The sequence below is a fragment of the Bombus terrestris genome, chromosome 18 (assembly GCF_910591885.1).
Source record: "Bombus terrestris chromosome 18, iyBomTerr1.2, whole genome shotgun sequence".
In the NCBI taxonomy this organism is placed as follows: domain Eukaryota; kingdom Metazoa; phylum Arthropoda; class Insecta; order Hymenoptera; family Apidae; genus Bombus; species Bombus terrestris.
Genome location: NC_063286.1, coordinates 4,916,859 through 4,944,854, shown reverse-complemented (window position 1 = coordinate 4,944,854; position 27,996 = coordinate 4,916,859). Strand labels below are relative to the sequence as shown.

Here is a 27,996-nt window from a genome sequence, read left to right as displayed (position 1 = left end):
GACCTTCGAAAGTGACAGTTGGTCGAGCAGTGTAGATGGGAATTGGTGACCACCAAGAAGTGGCTTTTTGTGGAACGGTCGGCGATAGAGGCGGAGGAGGCGGTTGATACCTAAACCTTGGCCTGTGTTTAGCAGGATCAAACGGTTGACTGGTAAAACCATCTGATTGTTTCAAAATTGACGATGGACCTTTTGATAAGGTGCGTACTTGGTTCACCACTTTACCTCTATCATTGATCTGTGTCTTTGTGGAAGCGGAATTCGTCCTACTTTTCGAGGGAACATATCTGGCAGCGAGGTTGGGTGGCGAGGACAACGAGCGCATGTTATCTCGTCGACTGGGATACCTATGTGCTATCCATTGACCAGCTAGATAAGGGGCGATATCTCTCAGCTCGTGCATATTCGGCGACGAGGTGAACATCTCGCCCAGGATCGAAGTTTTTTGAGTGGCAAACTCTTCGAACTTTTTTCTCATACGTCCAACAGACTTTCTCGCCTGCAGCTCGTCAGTCTCTGCCTTCCTAGCATTAGTCACAGTGGAAATTGCAGCTGAATCCTTCAATTCAGCTGTCTTACTGATGACATCGATGTGAGGCATAGACAGGTCCTCTCGTCTCAAAGGAACACGTGGAATCGGCGGAGACTCGCCTCTGCGGCGAGCTCTTCCTCTGCGAGGCTCGTACCTTCGACGTAACCAGGCTACGTCCGCAAACTCATGAGGCTTCACTTTACCTTCGTCCACCTTCCTCAGAAGACATCTGGCCAGTTCAGGATCGCTCTGAAATCTTTTTGGTACTGGAACCGTCCTCACTGTATTTCCACGAAGATCTTCGGCACTCTCAAATCTGGCCTTCAAACGTCTCACCGTACCATTCTTTACTAGCTTTAAATAGGCGCGCCAATATTTTCCCGGGTCTGGCGAGCAACTACGCAACCAGATGCTCTCGAGACTGCAGGATGAATTCGATCGCATGGTTGCACGACACGGACTAATGCTCTGAGGCCTATCATGTTCACGGTCGCATGAACAGGAGCGGAACGAGGGTCGCGTGTCCACTTCCCTATCAGGGCTGCCTTCTTTTTCTTTAGTAACAAATGTTTTTGGGGAAATAGAACGTGTTCTGCACCTTGACGAAGACAAGGCGCTATATTTTGCCGACTCCGTCTCACCGAATAATTCTTTCAAATCTGCAAAACTTTGAGAAGAAGACAATCTCCCTGATCTCAATTTTGATTTTGATCTCGTTTGCTCCGCTTTTCTACGATCTTGATCAGTTTCTATTTTATCAACGTTCTCGAAGAATTCGATCTTCTTTGGAACATCTTGACACTCTACATTTCGTTGAATAACCGTTCTTACAGATGTTTCAGAGCTTTCAGTCATACTGTCTCTTTCACTGCCAGAATTTTGGCCTGAAATTTTGGCCTGAGTAGTCGTATGAGGTATAGCAATCGTTAGAAGAGGAGGTTTTCTGGACCATTCTTCCAAAACGTTTTCTACTCGCTGTCTATCAGATGGACTCTTGCTGTCTGGGGTTAGGACCAGTAGGAAGTCGCTTTCTTTGATCCCCACGTCTGTTCTCGATGAATCTTCAACACTCGACGGCTCCAGAGAATAGCAGCTTCTAGGTGATGTGCTGGTTACGCTAGGTGTAGCCGCAGAACGAGTCGCTTTTGGCATCTTCTTGGCCGCTAATGCAGCTGCTATGCTGCCTCGAGTTTCACGGGGAGCGAATGGAAGTGACAGAACTGACAACACTTCTTTTCCAAGTGTCACAGACAGCCTCTTTTTCTCTAACTCACTCATAGATGGAGGGATTGCGAATAGAGTTTTATCAGATTCAAATTTTTCTGTACTTTTCCCTTGACTAATAGAATCACTTCTCTTCAATTTCAAGTCTGGACGATCCGTGGACGATTTCTGATCCCTTGGAGATATATCCGATGCGATCATAGAGTGACATCGTACATGAAGACCTTTGCCATCATCTCGAACATCGGGCGATTCGACTTGAGGTGGAACGACAATTTCATACTTCGACAAAGAATCCTGTTTATCAGTTTCTCCTATCTTCTCTTGTCGCTGTTCTGTGATTTCAGGATTCATTTTTGAAGATGTCGAAGGTGCCAACCTTTGCAAATTATCGCTACCGTAAATTTCGTTTAGCTGTTTCTTCAAAGTAGCTACTTGTTCGATGGACAAACTGCTCCAAAATTTTTTACTCCCACCAAGATTTCTTTGTAAGAATGGATGATCTGCATGATCCAAGGATTTCTCGTTATGAGAGCTACTCGCTTTCTTCTGCATTGTGCTCGCAACGTTTAGTACAGAAGTGCCTCGCCAAAGCGGTTTATACGTATCTTTTCTCGACGAGATTTCTTTTCTTCTAGAACATTCTAGGTCACTCTCTTCAGACTGAAGCTTGTTGAAATGTTGAATAATATTTTCAACGGACCGTTCTTTGCACCTTAAGCTGCAGTCACCGTGCCATTTAAACTTACTGATATCTTTGGTGCTGAACAACAAGTCTTTGTTCCTCTGAACAGCCTTCAGCTTTCCATACAGAGCACTGAACTCGACTTCAGCTCTCTCCTGCGATCTTACTTTCTTCCATCTATCATAATCTATAATTTCTTCGTTTTTCATCCTTGGTCGTAAGTCGTTGGTGGAAAAGGTCCTCTCCAATTCGCCCAATCTTTCGAGGCTCGAATAGAAATCGTGCAGTTCCTTGTACCTTTTCGATCTCCTTCTGTCGTGTAACCTTTCCAGTACATACTGATGATACTCTTCATGACCAATTGGTGACGTGTACAGAGAATTCGTGCTTCTACTCAATGATAAATTAGAGCCAAACTTAGATCGGATTTCTTGCAGCTCTTCAGTTCCCCCAGCACTTTTGGTTGTGATCTTTGTTGCGATAATCGTATTAGGAATTTCTGATTTTTCTTGCTTCAATGTACGAATCCGTCTACAGGCTGGTGATCTAATTGGAGATGGCGAAGAAGTTCGCGAAGATGAGTGTTTCGAGCCTGAACGTTCTGGCAGAGTCTTCAGAGGCGGCTCACTTGAACTTCTTTCCTTCAAACGCTCCTTCGCCGAGTCTGGGCTTCGATTACGTAAAATAGTCGATGATCCAAAGTCTTCGATACCTAGAAGACTGTCGAACTTGCTCACTTTATGAAATACAGATCGTCCAGGCCAGCTGACACCGTATGGGCTTGAGCTCCTAGAAGAGATACTCTCACGTTCCCAGTTTTTGAATTTTGAATCTGACACTGGACGCTTGTGAGCTAAGTAAATGCTCAATGCTTTTAGCGAAGGTTCTGATTTGCTACCCTCTCTGATGTTTTCTTGGTATATCCTCGCTCGTTCGCTAACGCTGTATCTCTTAAAAGAGACATTCTCACTTGAAACAGCCGAAGAAACTGATTTTAAAAAGAGATTCTGGAAAAATGCATCAGAACATGCTACTTCGTGATGTCTCTTAATCTTTTCTACAGCTAACACAGGTGATTGTTTACTCAGCGTTGATGACGGATTCTGTTTAATATTAGGCTCCTCGTTTTCAACATTAGTCTTATTAATACTCTCATTTTTGGAATCTGACTTTTGTCCAGTTGTTACCTTTCTCGTTCTCGCAGTAACCTCGTTCTTGTCTTTCTTCGACTTCTTTGCTTCAAGTTTCTTCTTAGTCGAGTCAGGATTCATTTTTATGGTCTCTGGCTTTTGTGTAGGGAACTTGACGATGGTATGAGGTCTTAGTCTCTTCTTTGTATATGATTCGCTGATTGCATCAGAAGAGGATGTGAACTTCCTGCTGGGACCTATTTTATCATGCTGTCTGACTATTGTCCTCGGTTTCCTGGTGTCTGCTAGTACCGATCTAACAACTGATGGAGAAGATGTGGCTGAAGAAGACTTTAAAGCAAACGTTGATCTTGCTGTTGAAGTTGAGTCTGCCGGGTTTCTTAACATTTCCTGTCCTTTAGGAGACACAGTAACTATTACCTTCAAAGATTTGTCTTGCGGACTCCTCTGCTTTGCATTATTTAAAGCTGCAGAATACATCGTCGTGGAACTTTTGACAACAGCTCCTGATGGCAGCACTGTCGTGCGGACATCTTTGCTACCTTTGTCTCTATATTTCTGCAAATGCTTCCTATCTTCTATAGAAGATAAATCGACCGGTGACCTGGCGAGTCTTTTAGAAGATTCTTCCTGCTCTTTTCTTGTTAACCTCCCTCTAACGTTAGTTTTCTTAAGGTAAGATATAGAATTACCGATTTCATTCATGGAACGCAACTTCTTTGACTTTGTTGGCGAAGGAACTAGATATCTCGAGGTCATCTTCGAAGAAGAGGATGGTTTATGTTCAAGCCCACGTTTCAAGTCAGGTTTCGCCGAATATCCGCAACCAGTTTTCCATGAAGAAGTATCCGCGCAAACGCGAGTTCGACTTTTGTCAGCCGTGAAACTTTCCACCGCAGCTGTGTCGAGTAAACTTTGCGACAACCACGAGTCCGAGTTCTTTTTGTTCAGTGGAATGGACACCGAAGTAGAAACTTTAGACCGAGGAGAGATCGAGCTGTTAGAGGACGTTCGAAATAAAGTGGAAGTTGAAAGACTCTTTCGACTCTGCTTGAACCTGTCCAGATCGCTGCAAAACCGTTCTTTCAATGACTTAACCTTGGACCCGTCTTCTGCAAAACATTGCTTGTGTCTCGACTTAAAAGATTGCGTGTTATCCATGGTTTGATGCTTCAGTTTCGATGCAGTCGATGCATACAGTTTCAATGTTTTGCTGTTTCTAGAAGATTGTCTTCGAGGCGGAGAAGGAGGTGCCGTGACCGCGTTTGAGAGTGTTCTACTACCTAGTTGTGGATTGGTGAAACTGTCGTCTCTGAGACACTTTGATTTTGCGATAGTTGATCGAACGTCCATTTTCTTGCTCATTCCACTCTCACTGGAGGATAATGTTTCGTGTCGCGAGAAAGTGGTCGACGATGAAGCAGGTGTGGTAGCAGAGACACTTTTTCGGTGAACACGGATCCGTGTCAAAGTGGGCGAGATCAGAAAATACTCGATGCCCGTGTCGTCTGTGGACAAAGTGTTGATTGTTTGCTTTGGTCGCGTGTTCGTTTCGCAAATTGTGTGCCGCTCGTGGAACCCTCTCACCAAAAATTTTGAAGAAAAGAGTCTCTTTAAAGCTGGTGATGTTGCGTTTGTTCTATTTAGTTTCATATTTTTTTTTTCTTTTAGTTTGTTTTATTAGATATTAATCCGGCGCAGTGTGAACATCAGAAAAGTCTTCTCAGGTGATGGTACTGCTCGTGCATCGTATTGCGGAGAAAATTAAATCGCAAACCAATATCGATAGATACCGAGAAGAGGCGGTGCGGTGAATAACCTAAAGAACTACTTATAAGAAGAATATCGTGAGAAAAGTATGCGTTTAAGCTGAAAACTTTTGTTTGGCACAGCTGAAATTATAGTTATGAATCATGCTCCGTACTTTATCACTTGACGTATTATTCGAAAATCAGCAGGTGAAAATCAAATAATCGCGAGCTCCTATTAGATTGAAATTGCATCAGCTGGTTACATTGAAATGCGGTTATGCAGCTTACATTAAAATAATTTAATAGGCGAATGATAAGCGGCCTACAAATATCCTCGTATGTAACTCAACTACTTTTACGAGCAAAATAAAATTTACACGCTCATATAGTGGCTTATGAAAGTATTTGAATGCTTGTAGAAATCTTTTATAAATATACTATAGAAAATATTTCCAAATGTCATCAGCCTGCAACAAATCTGGAAACGTACACGGGATAAAAGAATTCTATGTTATGGCTTTAGCAGATGATTTTACAGCATCGAATCAGTGGAAATCTGTTAAGAACAAGTAGCCACAAAATAGACCTGAAATATCAAAATAAAATTTTTTAATTTCATCGCGTAGTACTTGCAATCAGGAACAGAAGTCTCAAAGGAACCATGGTGACAGCTCAAACGTTCCCTTAGGGAAAGACGTTTTATTAATTAAACATTTAGAAGTTTTATTAATTATATACAATATAAAAGTGATTTTATTTCGAATATATTTAAACCTTGCAGTCAGATACAACTTACATAACATATACGTATTTAAATACACAGGGTGGTTGGTAACTGGTGGTACAAGCGGAAAGGGGGTGATTCTACGCGAAAAAAGAAGTCGAAAATATAGAGTAAAAATTTTTCGTTTGAAGCTTTGTTTTCGAGAAAATCGACTTTGAATTTTCGCTCGGTACGCGTGCACTTTATCACGTCTCGTTATAACGGATCTCACTGTAGATCGTTGTCTCGATGGATATTATCGCAGTTTAAGTTTGTTTTTGCCGTAACGGAAAATTAGGAATACATAATTAAATAATATGAAGTAATCATAATGTTTATTATTACAAAAATTGCTGAAAATGTTGCCCATTCTGCCGAACACATACTTCTGCTCTTCTAATTAAATTTCTATGAACACTTTCTAACGCATTGGAAGTGTTTATCAACATAACGTCAATCGAGACAACGATCTACAGTGAGATCCGTTATAACGAGACGTGATAAGTGCACGCGTACCGAGCGAAAATTCAAAGTCAATTTTCTAGAGAACAAAGCCTCAAACAAAAAATTTTTATTCTATATTTTCGACTTCTTTTTTCGCGTAGAATCGCCCTCTTTTCGCTTGTACCACCAATTACCAACCACCCTGTATAACGGTCTGGTCTGTATTATTCCTTATTAATTATCAATATATTTGACGTGTTAAAGGATAATTCCTAGCAGCTTTATCAATAATACATTATGTAAAATTTACCTGTGTGCCACATGTAAATTATTTACATGTAAAGATTAATATTGATTAAACTTTTTGCAAGAGTACGGTTGAGTTCCAATCCGTAGTTGCCTTGAAACTTTTATTCCTCGTGACGAGCACTATAATGAAATGAAAAAGTTTGACCTTGAAATACTTTCTTTGTTAACAGATTTCCACCGATCCGAAGCTGGAGAATCACCTGTCATAGTCATGACAAATGATTTTTGAAGTTACGGGATATTTTGTTTCAGTATACATTGCACAGAAACCCACAAAAATATTTCAGCAGTCAATTAATATTATATTAATAAGACTCGATATTCAGTAAGACCATTTTTAACGTATCACATATTTAAGATAGCTATTTACGTGTATATTAATTTCTTGATAAATATGTGTTTACAGTAAATGTCCTGTAACTTCTTTACACACATGTATATGCGTTCGTATTGGTTTCAAATTTCATCAATATAACGATAGCCATGTCTCGCTACAGTGGCAATGAAATTTTGAAATAATGCACATAATATATTCATAAAAATTTTTTGCCAATACTTTCACGAGCTGCTGTAAGTATCAGGACACTTTGGTCGACTTGTAGTAACAATATGTGCGTTTTACGGAAATATACGAATTGTTGACGAATTAAAAATTAGAAGCAACAATCACTACCTTTTTATGGAATCACCAGGCTATAATACTAAATTATCCATTAAAGAACATAGCAATAAAATATTTTACTATTTAGCGTATATGTTTACTACTATATACAGCTTCTATTTAAATATTACTCAATGTGTTAATATCAAAGAAGTAATAACATAGTTCTATAATATTTAAGAGTTACAAACGTCAGATACGCAAAGTATTCCAGCAATCATAGTATAATCATAGTGAAAAAATAAATCTAAAATGTGGAATAAAAATGTTTTCATCTCGAAAGGTCAACTATGCATGAGTTAGTTTCATTCCTGGCTGAATGGAAACGTACAGTTGGAAGAAAATTATTCTACTTGAACAAATAAACCGAAAATGCAGAACAAGATGTTGAAAGAAGAGAAAATTGAATTTAGATATTCGTGAAAAATGCATGTACATACGATGCTAATTCTTGACGTTTCATTTCACATGTTGAACTTAATTATAATAATTATAATAACCTGGTGATTGTTGTCTGTTCACTCGTATATATCTAGTCAAGAATTAAGCAAGTTCGCATATTTGTGCTTGATATTTTCATAAACAAATCGTCGAACAAAATGCATGAAAAAATTGTATTCGCCTTTTTTATGTTTTTCATACAGATTCACTTTCCTAGGAATTGTTACACGTCACGCCTTGTTCTATATAGATCACTGACTTTCAAAACTCAATTTGTTTGATTTATAATACTATTATACGTAGGTGTGATGATTGTAAAGAACAAAATCATAACAATTTGTTTGACAGTAGTTTTATTATCAAAATATAACTTGTCAAATATCAGCAAGTATCCAAATACTTTTGAGCAACAGTATCTCCTTGCACTCCCATAAGTTGTTACTTCATTATTACACGTTTAAACGTTATGAACAATGAAGAAAATTTATTAACGCTATTAACAGTAAAAAGTATTTCTTAAACGACCTTTAACGAAGATTTTTGAAGAAATTTACGATACCAAATGATAGTTTAGAGTCTCGTAGTCGTTGAAGAATAAGGACTCAGGTGATATGTAAAGATTAAAATCGTCATGCTTGAAGGCGTGAAAGTATAATTTCATTCGAAGCTCTGAGAATAAAACGAAAGTTAATGACACGACAACGACCATGCAGAGTCTTAGCAAAAACACAACTATTGTTAGTAATTAAATACGAGATACAAAAAAACTCAAAGTGACAATCGATCAATTATATGCTAACATGCCTGCTTAAATGATATCAAACCATATCAAACACCAAAAAAAAAAAATAAGAAAAATATTCACAGAGAATGTAATAATAATTGCAAATGCCTTAAAAACATAGAAATAGGCTTAAAAAGACAAATAGAATTAGATTGATGAGTTTGAGAACTTACCCTTTGGTCGTTCTGGAGCGGGTTTACGAAAGCCATGAAGGGGTACGTCACCACCGCTTTGAACAGTTTTATAGGCCAGTCTTTGTTCAACTTGACTCAGCGGGCTGATATCTTCCTTGCGACGAAACACCAGAGTAGAATCGCTTTCGTATCCTGATTCTTTAAGAGCACTGGAAGAAAAAGGATTTCCATAACTTTAAAGTAATGATTAATTTTTGAAAGATTATAAGAATAATAAGAATAATAATATATACATATATATTGTAGTTAAATATTGTAATTAAATTACAATGTAATTTCCATAACTTTAAAGTAAAGATTAATTTTTAGAAGATTGTAAGAGTAATAAACTAAAACATAATAATAACAATAATACAAAATAAGACATATTGTAATTAAATTACAATGTAATTTCCATAACTTTAAAGTAATGATTAATCTTTAGAAGATTATAAGAATAACAAGAATAATAAGCTAAGATATATTGTAATTAAAATACAATGTAATTTCCATAACTTTAAAGTAATGATTAATTTTTAGAAGATTATAAGAATAACAAGAATAATAAACTAAGATATATTGTAATTAAAAGGCAATTTAATTTCCATAGCTTTAAAGTAATGATTAATTTTTAGAAGACTATAAGAATAACAAGAATAATAAACTAAGATATATTGTAATTAAACTACAATGTAATTTCCATAACATTAAAGCAATGATTAATTTGTAGAAGGTTATAAGAATAATAAGAACAATAAGCTAAGATATATTGTAATTAAAATACAATGTAATTTCCATAACATTAAAGTAATGATTAATTTGTAGAGGATCATAAGAATAATAAGAAGAATAAACTAAGATATATTGTAATTAAAATATAATGTAATTGCCTTAACTTTAAAGCAATGATTAATTTGTAGAAGGTTATAAGAATAACGAGAACAATAAACCAAGATATATTGTAATTAAATTACAATGTAATTTCCATAACTTTAAAGTAATGATTAATCTTTAGAAGATTATAAGAATAATAAGAATAATAAACTAAGATATATTGTAATTAAAATACAATGTAATTTCCATAACTTTAAAGCAATGATTAATTTGTAGAAGGTTATAAGAATAATAAGAATAATAAGCTAAGATATATCGTAATTAAATTACAATATATTTTGTAAATAGTGACATTTCATTTTGTAGAGTATGTTCACGCTACTAATTCTTAGGATATCTTCATTCATAAATGATATTTATGAGAAAAATAGAAAAAGTCAAAGGTTTACCATTTTCGATACATAATGCGATAGTCTTAATAGATTTATTTATAATTTATTATCGTTTTCATATAATGATGATAGTTATACTATAAATATCTTCAAATTATATGAAAGCGGAGTAATTATCTACAAGCCCACAGAATGCCCGATTCCGACGATTTTTGAACATGTAGAAATAAACATTTTGAACAACATTTTCCTATATATATATAACTCCCGCATGGCTTTAATTTCCAAAATATTAGTAAAAAATTGTTGGTATAAACATACATATGAATAAAAAATATATATATATACATATATACATTAGAATAAAATTGGTATCACTGCAGTGAATTCTGCGAATTCTTTTCAGCTTGGCCACCCAACGCACTGCCCAAGCCACGTCCAATCTTACTTCTTACCACGTGCCCTGTTTATCATGTGTAGCCCCGCATTTTCATACCTCTATGCAGTTGTACGATATTTCTCCGATGTACAGAATGTTAAAAAATTATTTGTCATTGCTTTGGGAAATGATTTTATACCTTCGGATGGAGATCTGTTTAAAAAAGCGACCAAAAATTGACCAGAGCATCAAATCTTTTTAATTGCAACATGTAATACTCATTACAAGGAATATGAATTTCAAAGGAAGCATGGTTGACAAATGAACTATCTTTTAGGGAAAAATGTTAATGTTTTATTAGCCCTTACATTGACATCTGCAATTTGGTTGCATTTCAAACGCGAGTGCAGAAATCAGTTAGATATTAGGCTACTTATCTATCGCAAGAAATATTAGAACTGTGGCAAAAATAACAATGAAAACACTACCTTTATCCTCTGATACTGTATATCAACGCTACACCTCAACACTAATACTTTTGTTTGACGCCTGAGGCTTGAAAGAATGTAACAGCAAAGATTATTTGTCACAGGAATGATTGGCTGACAAAGATTATTTACCAGTAATATAAAAGGATGACAAAAATTATTTTCCACCAAAGGAAAAGCTGACAAAGATGACTTGCCATTAAAATAAAGGAATGACAAAGATCACTCGCTAGTATAAAGAACTGTGAGATTTATTTTAAAGCGAACTATAAATTGAAATAAAATAAATATAAATTGATATAAAATAAATAAAAATAAATATAAACAAAAAATATAAATTGAAATAAATAAAGCGTATATAAATTGAATGTGTTTGGTGTAAAATGTTTCCACATTGGAAATGAGTTAAGACTCAAGGAACTGGTGAATAAGTTGTTAATGCAGACTGACTGAACTCATCCAGGATAAAGCTCTTATAGTCTCCCATACGCGAGATGTTGGCAGAGGTAAAACACGCAGATTGATTGTCTAAGCATTTTCGACTTTACAAAAATGGCGAAAATTCGCGATTATGAACGGGTTGACGCAGGAAAGAAGGTGTAGGTCAGACAGCTAATTACAAAGGTAATGTCCCTTCTAAATATGATACAATTGAACATATATTATATATTGAACATATTGAACATATATTGATACAAATATGATACAAATGACCCTTGAACCATGAACGATGACCAGCAGTTGGACCACGACCTGGGGAAGTCATCGGACGGGAGGTTATGTCGTATGGAATCCTGTGCTTTCCCATTCTTTACGAAGGACGATGAAAAACATATGTCGGAGATGGAAGAACACCGGAACCCCTCCTTGGATTCGCGGGAATACCGTAACGTTGTAACTTAGATTAAATAAATGCCGCTCCGATTGTTCGAGATTTATGATCATGAGCTTGGGCTCGAGGCGACAATCAGTCGCCGAACGTAGTCGCGGTCAAAGGGATGAACGTTTTATCTAACAAAGGCACAGAGTAACTCTTTACCTCTCCTTAAAAGAAATAGTCGTAGCGATACGTGGCAGTAAATACTTCAATAGTTTCTGTCCTGCGGCCCGCCACACGCAGATTTTGTCCTCCGGGTAAGATGATCGCCGGGTGTCGGCATGCCTTTGCAGTGTATGTTTAGCTAACGTGAGGACCCGCTATAAATCTTAAGATTTAGTCAAGCGAAGTTCTTCAAATAGACTTTGTTGCAACTACGGGAAGATAGGAGAAACCTATCTTCCACGAACGATGCCCCCCGTCAACAACCTCCCCTCAAGGGCGGCCAGCATCTCTTTCAAAACGCCGATATGGAGATCGACCAATTAGCAACAGCGCTAATTTCCCTCACCTTTGGAACGAAAGCTTTCTTTGACGAATCCGAGGATCTCATGTCCTTAGACACGCCCATTATAGTCTTCCTCGACGGCATCGTCGAGACGGAGAGTCACACTCCTGTACGATTTCGACGACGATTCAAGTAACTCTCAGATATGTAGTGATTGCCCCATGCATTAACATTCAGTACAACTTAGACGCTAAAGAAGAGTAGAGTTCGTCATGCCGTTGACCGTGGATTCGTTATTGAGCCTAGGATCATTGTCATTAGCTTCTCGAGTATCTAATCATCGCGATTACTTGTCCAATTCCATCATAGTCATATTTGCACTAGTAAATATCTCCTCTATTGCATAATGATCACGTCTAGTATCAATAGGGATTCGTTTCACGCCCTTAACCCTAACTCTAACCTTAACGCCAACCCGACACATATTTGTCATAAAATTATTCTCCAATTCATAGACGCGTGTCGGGAGGCGCAAGCAAACAAATATTTTGCAACTTAATCCATCATCCTTCGATAGCTTCACGGCTCGGAGTTCGAGGTCGCGGAGCTATAATATTTCAAAACATTGGCCGTGTTTACGAACAAATAACCGACAGTAGCTCCGCGTCTCGAAATTATTCCCCTGAAACCTTTGTTCCTCGTGGTGAGTACTGCAGGTTGCAATTAAAGAAAATTAGACTTTGAACGTCATGCTCAAGGAAAATTTTGCAGTCACTGTTTTTAACAAATCTCCATCGATCGGAAGGTATAGAATCATCTCTAAAAGGCATAGCAAATAACCTTTGAAGACCCTGTACATAGGTATATATTAGTTTATAGTTTATCATTAAAACATTCATTTCCCCGCGACACCTACGAAGCTATATAATTGGTGAAAAATCATCCATTGGAGAAATCAGTGAATTCTATAACTGTGCGTCTGTGGCAGCGTATACATCAATGTCCGCCGCTTATCTTCTGTTTACAGACGAGAGTCAGACAAATATAAAGGCGCAACTGCATATGCGAGGCAGCAAGAAATGACTGTTATAGCTCAATTAAAAATGAATATCACCAATGTATATTTTGCGTTTGAGTTTGAGTTAGCTTCTTTAATCTGCCCCACGCTAGACTTGCTTAAAATAATAACAATTATTCTATTTCGTAAAACTAATTATTTGTTCGATTATTGTTATACTTAATTTGTTGTTATGTCACGCGAATGTTGACATCTACCTCACAACGGCTGGAGAAGCAAATCCAAAACCCAACACATTGATGGCAATCACTTTTAATTGAGTTTTAAGTTATATATAACAGATATTTCTTGCAGCCTCGAATATATAGTTGTGTACGGAGCTTTAAGTTCGCTTAACCCTCGTTCATATATAGTATGTCCACAAAGGATATAACCTAGCAAACGCGAGAATGGTACCCCGCTGGGGGTAGCCACCTACATGTTAATATAACTGCTAAAAAATTCGATCTAATGTCCAAATTGGACAAATTGTGAATATAAAGAAATAAATAAAAAAATATATAGTATGTTCATGTTATAATGAATCATTATTGTTACGTCGAACGACACTCTACTTTGACCAGGCCACATATCCGCACATCCTTACTGCGTACCCTCAATAATCTTAAAAATCTATCATAAATCTCAGGAATTTTCTATCTATAAGGTCCTTCAGACTGAACAAACATGTCTTCACTGAAATTTAGTTTTTCTCACGTACGATACTTCACACTAGCAACTTCCTATCGAGGGCGGCTAAGTCCACCAATCTTCCTTTATCCAATGAGAAGCAATGTCTACTGCCCTCACTTTCCTAACCAAAATTGTCATCAACAAATCCGATGGTCCCTTGCGTTAGACACGCCCATAACTAGCTTTCCTCCGACACAGCATCGTCACTTTTACCTTACTTATTCTTCATCGTTAGAATAGTCAACATGTCGTTACCGGGTTTCTACTCTTAACGCTTTGAGTGCTGTGGGCGCATATAGGTGTCTGGCGAAAGCTATCGGTGTGGACTAAGGACATATATATGCGTTTTCTGTAAGTGCCCGGCATGGACTAAGGACGCATGTATGCGTTTTTCAATTTTTCCGAACACCTACGCAGAAGTAATACTATTACGTTTGTGTGAAATAAATATAAATGCATTCCTTACGGCAGTAAACAAATGCCAATAGTGACTCGTTATTGTTGAAGCGGTCACCACTTGTAAGAAAACTCTACATCTGGTTTTTTTAGTTTTCTCAAGCACTGAATTTTTCACACACAACTAAATTATTAACTTGTGTTATATTTACTAAATTTAATTTTCTAGTTTATTGTTTTCTAGTTTATTACCCAAATTCTAGTTAACTGTAAATTTCAATGTTTATAATAAATAATTAAAAATAACTAAAAGATAACGCTCTTGAATCATTTAATCTCGTGTAAAAGAATTACTATAACTTATTACGATTTGCGCTTTGAATAGTCAATCAACACAGTTCAGTCTAACGAAAAAGTATTGCGTCCACAGCGATCGTCAGCGCTAGACGCGCGCCGTTCGTACGGACGGTATAGGCCGCGAGTATTCAGCACTCACTCACTTAACTTATACACACGCACCAGTGTAATGATCTTCTTTACAAAGTTGTTGGAATAAACATTAATTTATACCTGTTGATTCAGTGTAAACTCAATTGAACCAACCCTATTGTCGTAACTGAAATCAGGGGGTCGATCAGTTCGTGGCGTCGATTATCTAATCGTAACGGGAATTTACGACTCGCGTTGACGTGCTTCCTCGCGATCGCGTCTCTCCGCGAATGGTCGAATAAACAATTATACTTGTCCGCCGCGAGACTCCCGACAACCAATACTAACGCATACGATGTTACGGACGCACAGTACAGTTGATGTACATTTTTCGCTAATTATGTCAATAAATTCAGGAAGCAAAAATATTAGATATGTACTTTTTCATTCGAAAATTATAAAAAATACAAAAGTTATGAAGAATAGAAAATTCAAAAAATTAAATGTTTCTGACCATGTACCGAACGTACAAGGTCGCCTGACGTTACAAACAAGTCTGCAACACCGCAACACACTTTCGTAAACCTGCTATATGATTTCGACAACCGATACGCGTATCCTGTTTCTATATGTGCACGATCACGATCATATAACCCGCTAGGAAAGACCAACAAAATTGAGTTGTGTATAACTGTAAAAGATCAACAGGCAGATTAACAAAGTCCACGTTCTAGCGAGATAGACAGAGATAAGTAGAATGTTCCTGTTTTTGACAGAAACGTTCGTCGCACGTCACGTATACGCAAAACGAGAATCTTCTTGTCTTCCATGTTAATTTCTACAAGTAGTGACGACTTAGTTTTTGGACGGTTTTCCCTATAAATAACATGTACAAAAAAAACATATACATATACAAATCGCCCTACAAGAATCCGTATCGACGCTAAAAGAAAAAGATTCTTGCAAGCTCTATGTAAACTATAAAATAAAAAAACTACAACGAGATAAAAGCTACATACTATCCAAATTAAACAACCTAAGACACAACTACTCTTACGACAAAAGAGAAGACAGAATTCCTAAAGTACCTGTTATACAAAATAAAATCACAACTAAAACAAGAATTCGCAAACTCTATAAATCAATACTGGACAAACAAAATAAAAAATATCTCCAAAAAAGACTCTGCTAGCATGTTCCCGCATATAAATCAAATATTCAGACCAAAGGAACAAAACTCCATCCCGCCCCTCAACCTGCCTCCAGAAAAAGCCTCCCTCATCCAAGAAACAGGTATAGAGATACACAACACCAACAAAGACACAGAGGACAACTTCATAATATCCAAAACAACGGAAAAACTAGACATTATCGGCACCCACTTTTCCAAAATACATACACAAAACGATCACATGGGCCAAGAACAATTAAACAGAATTATCATCGCCGAAACAAACAAACTAAAAAATAAAATAGAACAAGACATCGCGCTAAACAAAACAGTCTGCACATTCTCAAACGAAAACACAGCGGACGACCCCAAACAGCCAGATCCAGAAATAAACTACTTTACAAACTACAACCAACTAAGTACAATCTTCTCCACGCTAAACAACAAAAAATCCGCCGGCTTCGATGGCATCCCAAACATCTCACTCAAACGCTTACCAAACAAAATAAAATGGTACTACACAGTACTGTTTAATAACGCGCTAAACAACACGTACTTCCCCAAAAAAGCCAAACTCATAGCCATTACAAAAAAAATAAAGACGGTTCATCACCCGCAAACTTACGACCTATAAGCCCCCTCCCCAACATAAGCAAAGTATACGAAATGGTCATAAGTAACCCCCTAGCCGCCTTCGGCTCAAAAAATAAGGTAATCCCGGAAAATCAATTCGGCTTCCGTCACAAGCACTCCACAATCCACGCAATAAACAAACTTACGTCGGACATCTGCTGGGCACTTAACGCAAAGCAACGAGTAGCCGCCTGCCTAATAGACCTCGAAAAAGCTTTCGACACAGTCTGGATCCCAGGGCTCATTTATAAAATGATTAAAAAGAACTTGCCTGAATATCTAATTAAAATAGTATGGGACATGATAACAAACAAAACATTTTTAATGACCCACGGTTCACACACATCAAGCAAAGAATTCTTCATAGATAACGGCTGCAACAAGGAACAGTAAATTCCCCGCTACTCTTCAGTATCTACAATAGCGACTTACTAAATCTCTTTAATCTCAACACATCCACCAATAAACGCTCCATAGGCTTCGCGGATGACCTAATCATTTACGTAACAGGCCACAAAACCAAAACGATAAGAACAGAACTGCAAGAACTCTTTAACAAAATCAGCGATTACTATCATACATGGAAACTAAAAATTAACGCAAGCAAATGCGAAACCATTCTATTTAGACCCAAGACAAGCAAAATCGGTCCAACAGAAAGGGAACACTGCAAAAAATTCCACCTAAAAGAAAAAGCAAACGAAGGGGATCGCATACCACAAAAAAACTGGGTAAAATAACTAGGAGTAAATATAGATGAAAAACTAAACTACAAGCAACACATCGAAATGCAACTCTCCAAAGCCAGCAAAGCTTTTTGGAATATAAAAAGACTGTTTCATTCCAGACATCTCAATAGCAAAGTAAAAATCATGTGCTACCAAACGCTAATAAGACCTATTATAACCTACGGCTGTCCAATATGGTACAACATACCAGCTTCATTAATGGAAAAAATTCGCATATTCGAAAGAAAATGCATCAGAGCTTGCCTGAGCATTTACAAATCAGAACACAGCGGATACAAAAAATATGTGAAAAACAAAAAAATATACGACTTAGCCAACATCCACCGCATCGACTGTCACATCCTAAAACTAACAAGAAACCACTTCGCGCAAGCCGCGAAGATCAAAGAAAATAGCTTAATATTCGGTTGCTTATTTCCAAATAACGCATATTACAAAAATACACTGGTAACAGGCTACACCCCCCCGAAGCTTTTCTATACCTAGACGAAAGAAACTATCTCCAAGAGCAAAATAACATCCCTATAATTTACCATATACAAGGGAAAATAGGAATGAAATCTATACAATACGAGGAAAACCTAGATGGCCGTACTGCAGACACTAGGTGGAGATACAACATGGCCCTCCCCCAAAAGGATACAGAAGACAAGCACAGAAAAAACATAAAAAAAATATTGGTGGATACCGAAACCATAATAAAAACAACAAGATAAAGAGCCACAGAACGGCAACGCTCACCGTATAAAATTGTAAATATGTAAATAAATATTGTAATAATTCCACAGGACACCCCTCCCCTCCCCTCCCAGTCCATCCTCTCCCATCCCCTCCCAAATAGGCTAACGAACTGTCCTGTTTTTGCGACCAGGCTTTCAGGACATAAATTAAAATATCGTACATAAGCACACCGCAACAGCGGCTTAAATTTAAGTTACAATAATAATCTTAAAAAAAAAAAAAATGTAATAATGCATGGCTATGTCGTACCGTCGCGTATCGATACTTTTGCCTGAACCACAATCAGAATTCAACGTTTATTCTAAAAAACACAAATATGTAATCTGTAATCTGGTAATAATAAACAAAGAAAAAAAAAGCTCTAGATTTCGAACGTTCGGGACCTAGGTTCGATTCCCGGCGCCCGTGATTATCCTATTATTCTTCCACGCATCAAAATAGAAGAATAATTAGCAGTATCCCAGCAGCGACATCTACAGCCGGCAACTACAACTATCACGGACAACATATGCCACCTCTACACGATGTTTCGGTCATAAATCAAAAATATACTTACTGTGACATATATGGTTTCACTGGACGACTACTGCGCTGATCAAAAGGCTGAAAAACAAAAAGTTTATTTATTAGATTCATTAAATAAGTTCTACATAGTGTTTAACATGCTTTTCATATTTTCGTCGATCGATAACTTCAAATTCGTGATAGCTTTACACCGAGGATAAAAATGTATAATCAACGTTCTTTTCATATGTACACAAGACCACGCAATTATCGATACTGTGCCTACGAAACATTGAATGGCAATTACGCGATTCATGCAGCATTCGGCTATGTTAAGCGTAAATTAGTAATAAAGAATGCAAATAAATAAATGAAATGCTATCGAGGTGAGGTTAACGTGAGTAAGGTTTTGGGGGTAACATAGTAGTAGCATATTCAGTATTGACAAAAGAAAAGTAGTTTTTTAGACAATACATTGATAGCGATAACAGCAAAAATATAAGCCAAAGGAAAAAAGAAGGGACTACTTCGATCGATACAAATAAGTAGAATACTTAACATATCTTTCAATGTAACGTTGCAATAGTATTATAGAATAGAGATAATTGACTCTATTAACAGGTTCTATCAATAATTTTTAAGGATAAATTGCAGTAATTTAATTTTCTTGCTACTAAAGCTATTTATGTTGTTTGTTAATTAAAAGTTAATGAATATTATATAAAATAAGGTTGTAAATGGCACTAAACTAAGACTGTAATTCAATAATATTTTGATATTAAAATTAATTTCTCCACAAAATTTGAAAATGCGACGATATTTTAGCTTTAGAATATGAAAAATATTACAAAAAAATTATACAAATTAGAAGAAAATTTTTGTTACTTTAAATTGTTAAAAAGAAAACTTTATGCAATGTTAATAGAAGCAAAGGATAACAGATACAAAGAAAAGCAAAGAAAGGAAAAGTATAAAGGACAAGGAAACACGTATGGCACTACTTTTGTATTTGTTATCCTTGCCTTTCTGGTACGGTGAATTTTACAAAGTGAAAGTTAAAATAACAAAGTCAAAACATTTACTAAACTAATCATTTTTTATAGGAAAACTCAAGTTGAATCGATTAATGTATTAAAAAATATATAATTTCATGTAAAAAAACAAAGTTGACCTTTGTATGACCTTTACGCGCCCACCTACAGAAAAAATAACAACATCAAAAAAGGCCCGATTGGAACCAATCAAATATGTCAAATATGTCAAGATGTTCCTATCAGATATTGCCATGCATACCAGGCAATTTGGATCGGCATTTTTTTCGTAAACAATGAGTATGAGGAAAAAATGAATGAGTGAAAAGTTGAATGATTTAAAGTGAACTACGTATTAACAATAATATCCTTCTCGCAAGTGCAAAAAAAAATAAATCACCTTTATAAATAAATAAATGACTTTTTTTTTAATACATGGAATCCTTTCATTTTATGAAAAAAGTATTGGGTTAACATGGTAAAAAATTAATTAGTTTAAAAGATATCCTAACTTTAATTTTGCAAAATATCACATGATAAACAAGGAAAAACAAAATGCAGTACTCTCGTATTTATATCATCTTTATCTTACATATGATAATTTCTACACAATTGAAATTAGTATATCTTTTAAACTAATCAATTTTCGACCATGTTACCCTAAAACACTTTTTCTCACAGAATGAATGAAAGGGGAAAAAAAGGGAGCTTTACACTTAAAAAAATAGTGCAACTGCAAAATGCATATGCATATTTGCACTTACGAAAAAAATATTATTGTTGTTATATAGTTTAGCTTGAACTATTCATATTTTCCTTTTTTTATCTGTTAGATAAACTTATGGTTTACGAGAAAAACGCTGATCCAAATTAGCGCGTACAGGCTGCGCGTACTGGTTTAATAATCCGACCGAATGATCTTTTTCCTTTTCCATAACTTTCAGAACTGAAATTTTTTCTAATTCTTTTACGTTTCTCCTTCTTGGTCGTGACAAATTCACATATAAAAATAATATTATGTTGTCTTTATATAAACTACAAATTGTTACTCCAAATATTAAATTAAAAATGAATCATTTTTAAGTAAATTAAATTGAAATGGTATTTTTATTAGTAAATTTCTTTTCTTCATTAAAACTACTTCTCTAATAAAAGTATTGAAATTATAAATTAATAAATCAGAAAAAAATATTATAAAATAATAAGCAATTTCTCCAAGTTCTAATCAAATGTCTATAATAAATAAAACCAAAATTCCCAATATTAATTATCAGATGTAATACTGGAACTTAATGAACACTGTATACAAAAGCGAAAGTTGTCTATGTGAAAAATTATTTTCTCTTGGTTCAATTAAAATATTGATAGTTTGAGATTTTAGAATATCTATAGAATAAAGCATGAATATTTCTGATATCTCATGCTCAAAATAATTTATATGAATTTCATTTGATGCATCACAATCAGCTGTTTGAAATTCCTGTAAGGATCTTTATCAAAACATCTTAAAGAAGAAGGAAACATTCCTTCATGATCCTTTATTAAAACCAATAATGTAAAAAAGGTATAAAAAAATTATTTGCATAGGGAAACAACCTAAAAAAGTGAGACAAACCATATGGAATAAAAATTCATGTGTTCCTTTCAACTCGAGTAGCGAACTGAAACTCGTTCTACGAACAGCGTTCTTATCTCAACAACTATTTGCGAACTTCACTGCGCTCGCAAAACCCTTATTCTTCGATATATCTTCCGATAATAGAACGTTTTGGACATCGAATTGTTAAGTCGAGCAACAAGTTCTTGACGATTGACAAGCACGCTAGAAGACAACAGGTTTAAATAAGACAAAGATGATTGGAAGATGTTAAAAGGTATAGATAAGCAGAGGACACACACGTGCAACGAGAGATTCAGACAGCTACACGGAAGATACTAAATCAAGAAAAAGAAGTAAGAAGAATAATATATATGCATACTGTAAGCATAAATTCGTGATACAATGGAAGTGAAGAAAATTCTACAATTCAAAATTATGTGAAAATCTAGAATAATCAAATTGCGTTGGAAGCTTCATTTTTTTTTATAAAAATCAAGGTTGAAAACTTGTCTGGTATACAATAGTTCATGATAGTATTTGATCATTTACCATAGAAAACTTTATGTACATATTTTGAAATTTCATTGGCATTATAACAAAACATCATGATTATATTGGTAAAATTAGAAATCAATCTGAAAATGCGTGTATGCAAGTTATAAGATATTTACCACAAACTATATTTAGTAACAAGATTAGTATACAGCATGAATAACCATTTCCAACATACATGTGTTAAAAATGGTTCCACCGAAATATCGAAGCTTATTAGTATAATGGCAATTGAATGTTTAAATATTTTTGTGATCTCTGCGAAAAGTATACTTCAACAAGATATTTTGTTCCAGTCTCATTGCAGTGTTAATGAAATTTCAAAATGTTGCCTGTACCATACATAATACATTCGTGAAAGTTTTTAGAAGTATTCAAACACATTTTAGCTTAATCCCCAACAAGACAGGTGTCGCTAGCGTTCATTTTAGCGTACATTTTAGGATAGCAGTATTAAAAATGACAATACGAAATAAATTACTGCAAATTCATATCTAGGGTCATCCAATTAACTCGGAACACTCGCTCGTGAGAACGTTGAGAATAAAAACAGAGTAGTTACTACTCTATTTGATTCTAATCAAATATTGTAAATACATTTCAGTTAAGGATAATTAAAAAAAAAATTTAGTAACACGTGAGAACCAGTACCAGAAGCGCTTGCTTGCTTCAAGCAAGCTTCAGGAACGCGCAGGAATATGAGAACGTGAGGCTCACTTTCGCAGTGACCGTCTTCTCCCTATTATGACGTCTAATTTAAGGTTCTCCGGTGACAAACAAGCCGCTGTGTTGTCGTCTAATTATACTTCAAGCAACAGCTCATAGAGGGCGAGTGACATTTCATCCAAGTAACGAGAGTACGTTACAATGTTGCCATTCTCATACGTTTTCGCAAACGCGGGTTCCGAGTTAAGTAGATAATCCTGTATAATTTGCCCAGCTATAGTAAGTTTTGTCAGATACAGGATTACAATAAATGGAAAACGTAGAATAAAATTTTGTCGTTTAAGGCACTGCTTTAGACAAAATAGAGTTTAAATAAAACATGTTCAATCACCAGATTCCTGATTTTTGTTTTATTATGAGCTATAGAATCTCCTTGACTTTACTTGTACCACAAATTTATACCTACGATGTATAGAATAAGGCTATCGTTACAGTAGATTTGTGTTCTGTGGAATTGTCGTTCTGACTAATGAAACATCTGAAAAACAAAACGCATATATATATATATTTGTATTATAATAATATATATGAATTATTTACAAGTCATGAACTCGATAAATAAAAATACAGAGTAAACTGATAATTACAAGGATAATTTTGATTGATTTTGGTATTTGTGATTATTTATGCTCTCTCCATGAAAAATAAATTTGTGGAAATAAGTCCGCTTTCTTAAACGTCACATAACATTGACGACTTCATAAAAAATGAATCGATCAGTTTGGCTTCTGAAAGGCATATATTTAATCATTCTGATATATTTCTCAGAACAACAGTTCATCAGAATACGCAGCCACGGTAACCACCATATCCTAAGACCGGTAAAGAGAAAGAGAGAGACTCGAGTAATAGAGGACAACGTCATCGTGCATTCTACTTGTCGACGATGTTGCGGCCTCTAACCCGTGAAACAGCCGACGTCTGAACGTTGGCGGTGAGAAGAGAAGGTGTCGTTGATGATGGTGACGATAACATAGTGTGATTGGTGCTGGAAATAGAAGAAGACGTAGAAGAAGAAGAAGTGGGCGAGACACGTTGGTGATGGTGATGATGGTGGTGGTGGTGATGGTGATGATGGTGGCGATGACGATACTGTTCGTCGCTGGTAGCCTCTAGGAGCGTCGATCTGATAGCGGTCGATCTATCGCCTGTCGGCGAGCTTGATCGACGTAAGCAACGATCTGGCAACACGAAGCTCTTGGATCTTCCTTCCAGCATGCCAGCGTGCCAACCACAGTCGGCAGCAGCCCGTTCAAGAGGTCGTGCAATCCGATCGATTTTTGAATCATCCTTGCCACTTTTCGTCCCGATCGTTCTTTCTGTCGATCGATCGAGATTATAATCGAACACGTTTATGCTCGACCATAGCTTTGAGCCGGTTTGAGATTTCATGTTCTGGATACTGGCACGGGTGCTTTTCTCCACGAGACTCGAACGAGATTTCGAGACGACCTCGAGGGTTTTCGAGCTGCTGACCGCTGATACCCTTACATTGTAACTGCTCTCCGGTCGGTAGGAGAGGCTCAGAGCACGGTGGCTCAGCTGTGCATCTCGGAGCTCCTTCATTTCCATACCCTGGGGATGTCCATTCTCGTTCAACCACTGTCCCGTTGTTATTTAGCGTTGTTATACAGTCGGTGTCGGTGTCGTCGTCGTGGTTGTTGTAGGTAGTTGCAGTTGTCAACGGCATCGTCCAGGGACCAGGGAAAGACGCGTTATCCGGGACCGTCCAAAGTGCACACGAACGGACACGATACGTAAACACCAAAGACACACACACACACACACATGGACATCGATCACGAGATACGTAGTACCAATAGAATAGTTTTTCGGTTAAACAAAGACAATTCGAGCGAATAATAGGAATTTTTACTTGACTTCGACTCGTTTTTAGAGAAATTGTCTCTAGGAATGGGAGTGTGAATTTTAAGTAGGTTCACATGCATGGGTCACCTCGTGCGTTTTTTATTAGGTGCAAGGGGCTCGATTATATCAACACACAAAGATTCAATTGTTACATTACTCGAAGCTGTTAGTTTGAGAAAATCTGATGCTAAAAATGATAGAAAAATACGACGGGAAAAGGAAATGTCCTTGAGTTTTTAATTATTGACTTTCACGTGAAATTATAGTTCACGATACTTTGATGTCTCACTAGCGTATTTCAAAAGTGAAATCAATTAGATGCTTTCGAAATGGATGTTCTATAGCTAGACTAGTAAAATATTCAATAGATGAAAGATCAGATTTAAATGAAACGAAAGGCAAATTTTAATTTTATATGTAAATATACAGGGTGATTGGTAATTGGTGGTACAAGCGGAAAGGGGGTGATTCTACACGAAAAAAGAAGTCGAAAATATAGAATAAAAATTTTTCGTTTGAGGCTTTGTTCTCGAGAAAATCGACTTTGAATTTTCGCTCGGTACGCGTGCACTTTATCACGATCGAATACGTTATCACAATCTTTACAAACACAAACTTTACTGTAGCCTTTCATACTTTAAAACAATCGAATACGTTAGAAAGTGCTCATAGAAATTTAATTAGAAGAGCAAAAGTATGTTTTCGGCAGAGTAGGCAACATTTTCAACAATTTTTGTAGTAATAAACTTTATGATAACTTCATATTATTTCATTATGTATTCCTAATTTTCCGTTACGGCAAAACAAACTTAAACTGCAATAATATCCATCGAGACAACGATCTACAGTGAGATCCGTTATAACGAGACGTGATAAAGCACGCGTACCGAGCTAAAATTCAAAGTCGATTTTCTCAAAAACAAAGCCTCAAACGAAAAATTTTTATTCTATATTTTCCACTTCTTTTTTCGCGTAGAATCACCTCCTTTCCGCTTGTACCACCAATTTAAACCAAATCAAAAAATTTAAAGATTGAATGCAATCCATTTCGACCGTACAAACTATTCAGACTGATAGGAAAGAGAGATTGTACAGGACTCGATATCGAAGAACAAGTGGAATGAGGAAAAAGTGGAGCTGATCCTTATTTAACTACGATTAAATATAAATGTGTCGTACCCCGTCAAATATATCCATGACCTCGTCCCACCACTAGAAACATAGAATTAAATATAGCGTTAATTTCTGCACTAACAATGTAAGGTTAAAAATGATATTAAAAATTGTATAAAAATAACTGAAGAATGTATTTTTTGTGACTGCTTTTCATTCGCTGCATATTACATACGAATACATTTCTAATATATTTAATTGATTTTTATTTATATTTCCAATGAGGTAAATTACTGATTTGAATTTCTTGAAAAATACTAAAAATAAATATGCCGAAAGAAACATTAAAATAATTCGTAATTCAAATGATATTTCTTTTATAATTAAAGCTAATTGCTCTAAATTTGATATTATTAAAAATGAATGAATATTTTCAAATTTGTATATTTTTAACTGCACATTCTCTTCTGTGTGACAAAAATATTTGAATTTTTGGATGAAAAGCAAGCCACTGTTTCTGATCATTAAAAGCAGCGCTACTGAAGCTAACTAAATAAAGAGATTAAAACTGAAAGACGAGTATGATAAAATATCGATAAGCATGGACGAGATTGCGTGCGCTCGATACTTCTGAAACTCTAAACACATCGAAATGTTTTTACGCTCGAAAGAAACGTAAGATGACGTTCATGTGGCGAAAGAACATGTCACGCGTCAACAAAAGAAGCTTTCGAAAAACCAAGTAAGAAAAACAATTGTTTCGTATCGTAAACTGATTTCAATCGTTCGGTTAATCGTTACCTTCCTTCTCGTCCGTTTGACAGAAGTCGGCTAGAAGCAAAGCCATTTCAAACGATCAAGTTCCAGACACACTGTGTTCGGGAAGCTTCTACATACATACCGTGTGTATTGTCATTGGATAAAGTGGCGACAATAGTCGCATTAATATGCATTAATCAAGCGTCATTTTGATTAGAAATTCGCGAAAAAGCAGGCAACGCAGAATTTTCAGCCTAACTGGTCGTCGAATAAATTCAATAAGACTAGAGATTGTTCCTTGGCCAACGGACAAAGGATATGACATAATTTTTCTCTAAAAATTTCTCAAGCTTCTTGTAATGATGGAATAACAATAACACAGAGTGGATAAAACCATTTCAACAACATTAAAAATACAGGCAACATTACAGCAGAACAATTAATTTCTCAAATATCGAGTATACTGTGAAAGAGTATGTATACTATTTCAAATTCTTGGTATGTTAAAGTTGAATCTTTTTATTTACTTTTTACTATCTTTTTATTTATTTATTTATTAAGATACATTTCTCTGTAGTAATTTATTTCACTTTCAATAAGTCTCTTTTCAGATAATTATTAATATGTAAATTCTTGATATATTAAAGTTGAATCTTTTAATCTAAAATACATTTCTCTGTTGTAATTTATTTCACTTTCAATAAGTCTCTCTTCAGATAATTATTAATATGTAAATTCTTGATATGTTAAAATTGAATCTTTTAATCTAAAATACATTTCTCTGTTGTAATTTATTTCACTTTCAATGAGTCTCTTTTCAGATAATTATTAATATGTAAATTCTTGATATGTTAAAGTTGAGTCTTTTAATATAAAATACATTTCTCTGTTGTAATTTATTTCACTTTCAATAAGTCTCTTTTCAGATAATTATTAAATAGTAATTGCTTTTTACAAAGAGGGGAATATAACTAGAGTCTACACACAAATGATAAAATTATTATAGAATTATTATTATAGAATATTATAGAATATTATTATTATAGAATAGATATTATAGAATTGATAGGTGAATAGAATAGATATATATTATAGAATTATTATAGAATAGAAATTATTAAAAGGACTAGTAAATTCTATTAATATTTTATACAAAAACTTTAACATATTAATTATTGCTATAAATTGTTATTTATTAGTTCGTAACATTTATAAATCTGTTCTTATAAAATCTCCCTTTTATCCATGTAAATAATATTTTACTTCAAGCGATAAAAAGACAGTAAAATATTTCTGAAATAAAAGCAGATATGAAAGTGTTACATTATTAAAAACTTAAATAAATTTCAGTTAGGAAATCTCTAAAGCAAAAGAATATTTATTAACTGACCAAGAATGTAGTTTTTCGTGTCAATAATTGTCTACTGTTTAACATATTCTTAATTTACAATATTATGTAATATGTAATTTAGAATATATCTTTTACCTTTTGTATATAATAATACTTTGTGTTATAGTAGTTTGCTAAAGTCCTACATAGGCGTCCTAGTACAGTGACTTTTGTAAGCTACTTATTGTATCCAATAAAGAAGTCTGCATTATCCTTCCCTCTGTCATTTGAACAGTGCAAAGAGAGC

At 35.5% G+C, this 27,996-nt stretch overlaps 1 protein-coding gene across 1 annotated transcript in view; it reads right to left on the bottom strand.

Moving 5' to 3' along the window:
* LOC105666782 overlaps positions 1-27,996 on the bottom strand; it is a 360,020-nt gene that overhangs the window by 82,760 nt on the left and 249,264 nt on the right. Inside the window, exons 19-23 of the mRNA XM_048414120.1 lie at positions 25,667-25,699; positions 24,110-24,220; positions 18,762-18,808; positions 8,919-9,088; positions 4-5,100 (exon numbers count right to left, since the gene is read on the bottom strand). Coding sequence (XP_048270077.1) covers positions 4-5,100; positions 8,919-9,088; positions 18,762-18,808; positions 24,110-24,220; positions 25,667-25,699 — 5,458 coding nt within the window. The remainder of the gene's footprint in view (positions 1-3; positions 5,101-8,918; positions 9,089-18,761; positions 18,809-24,109; positions 24,221-25,666; positions 25,700-27,996) is intronic.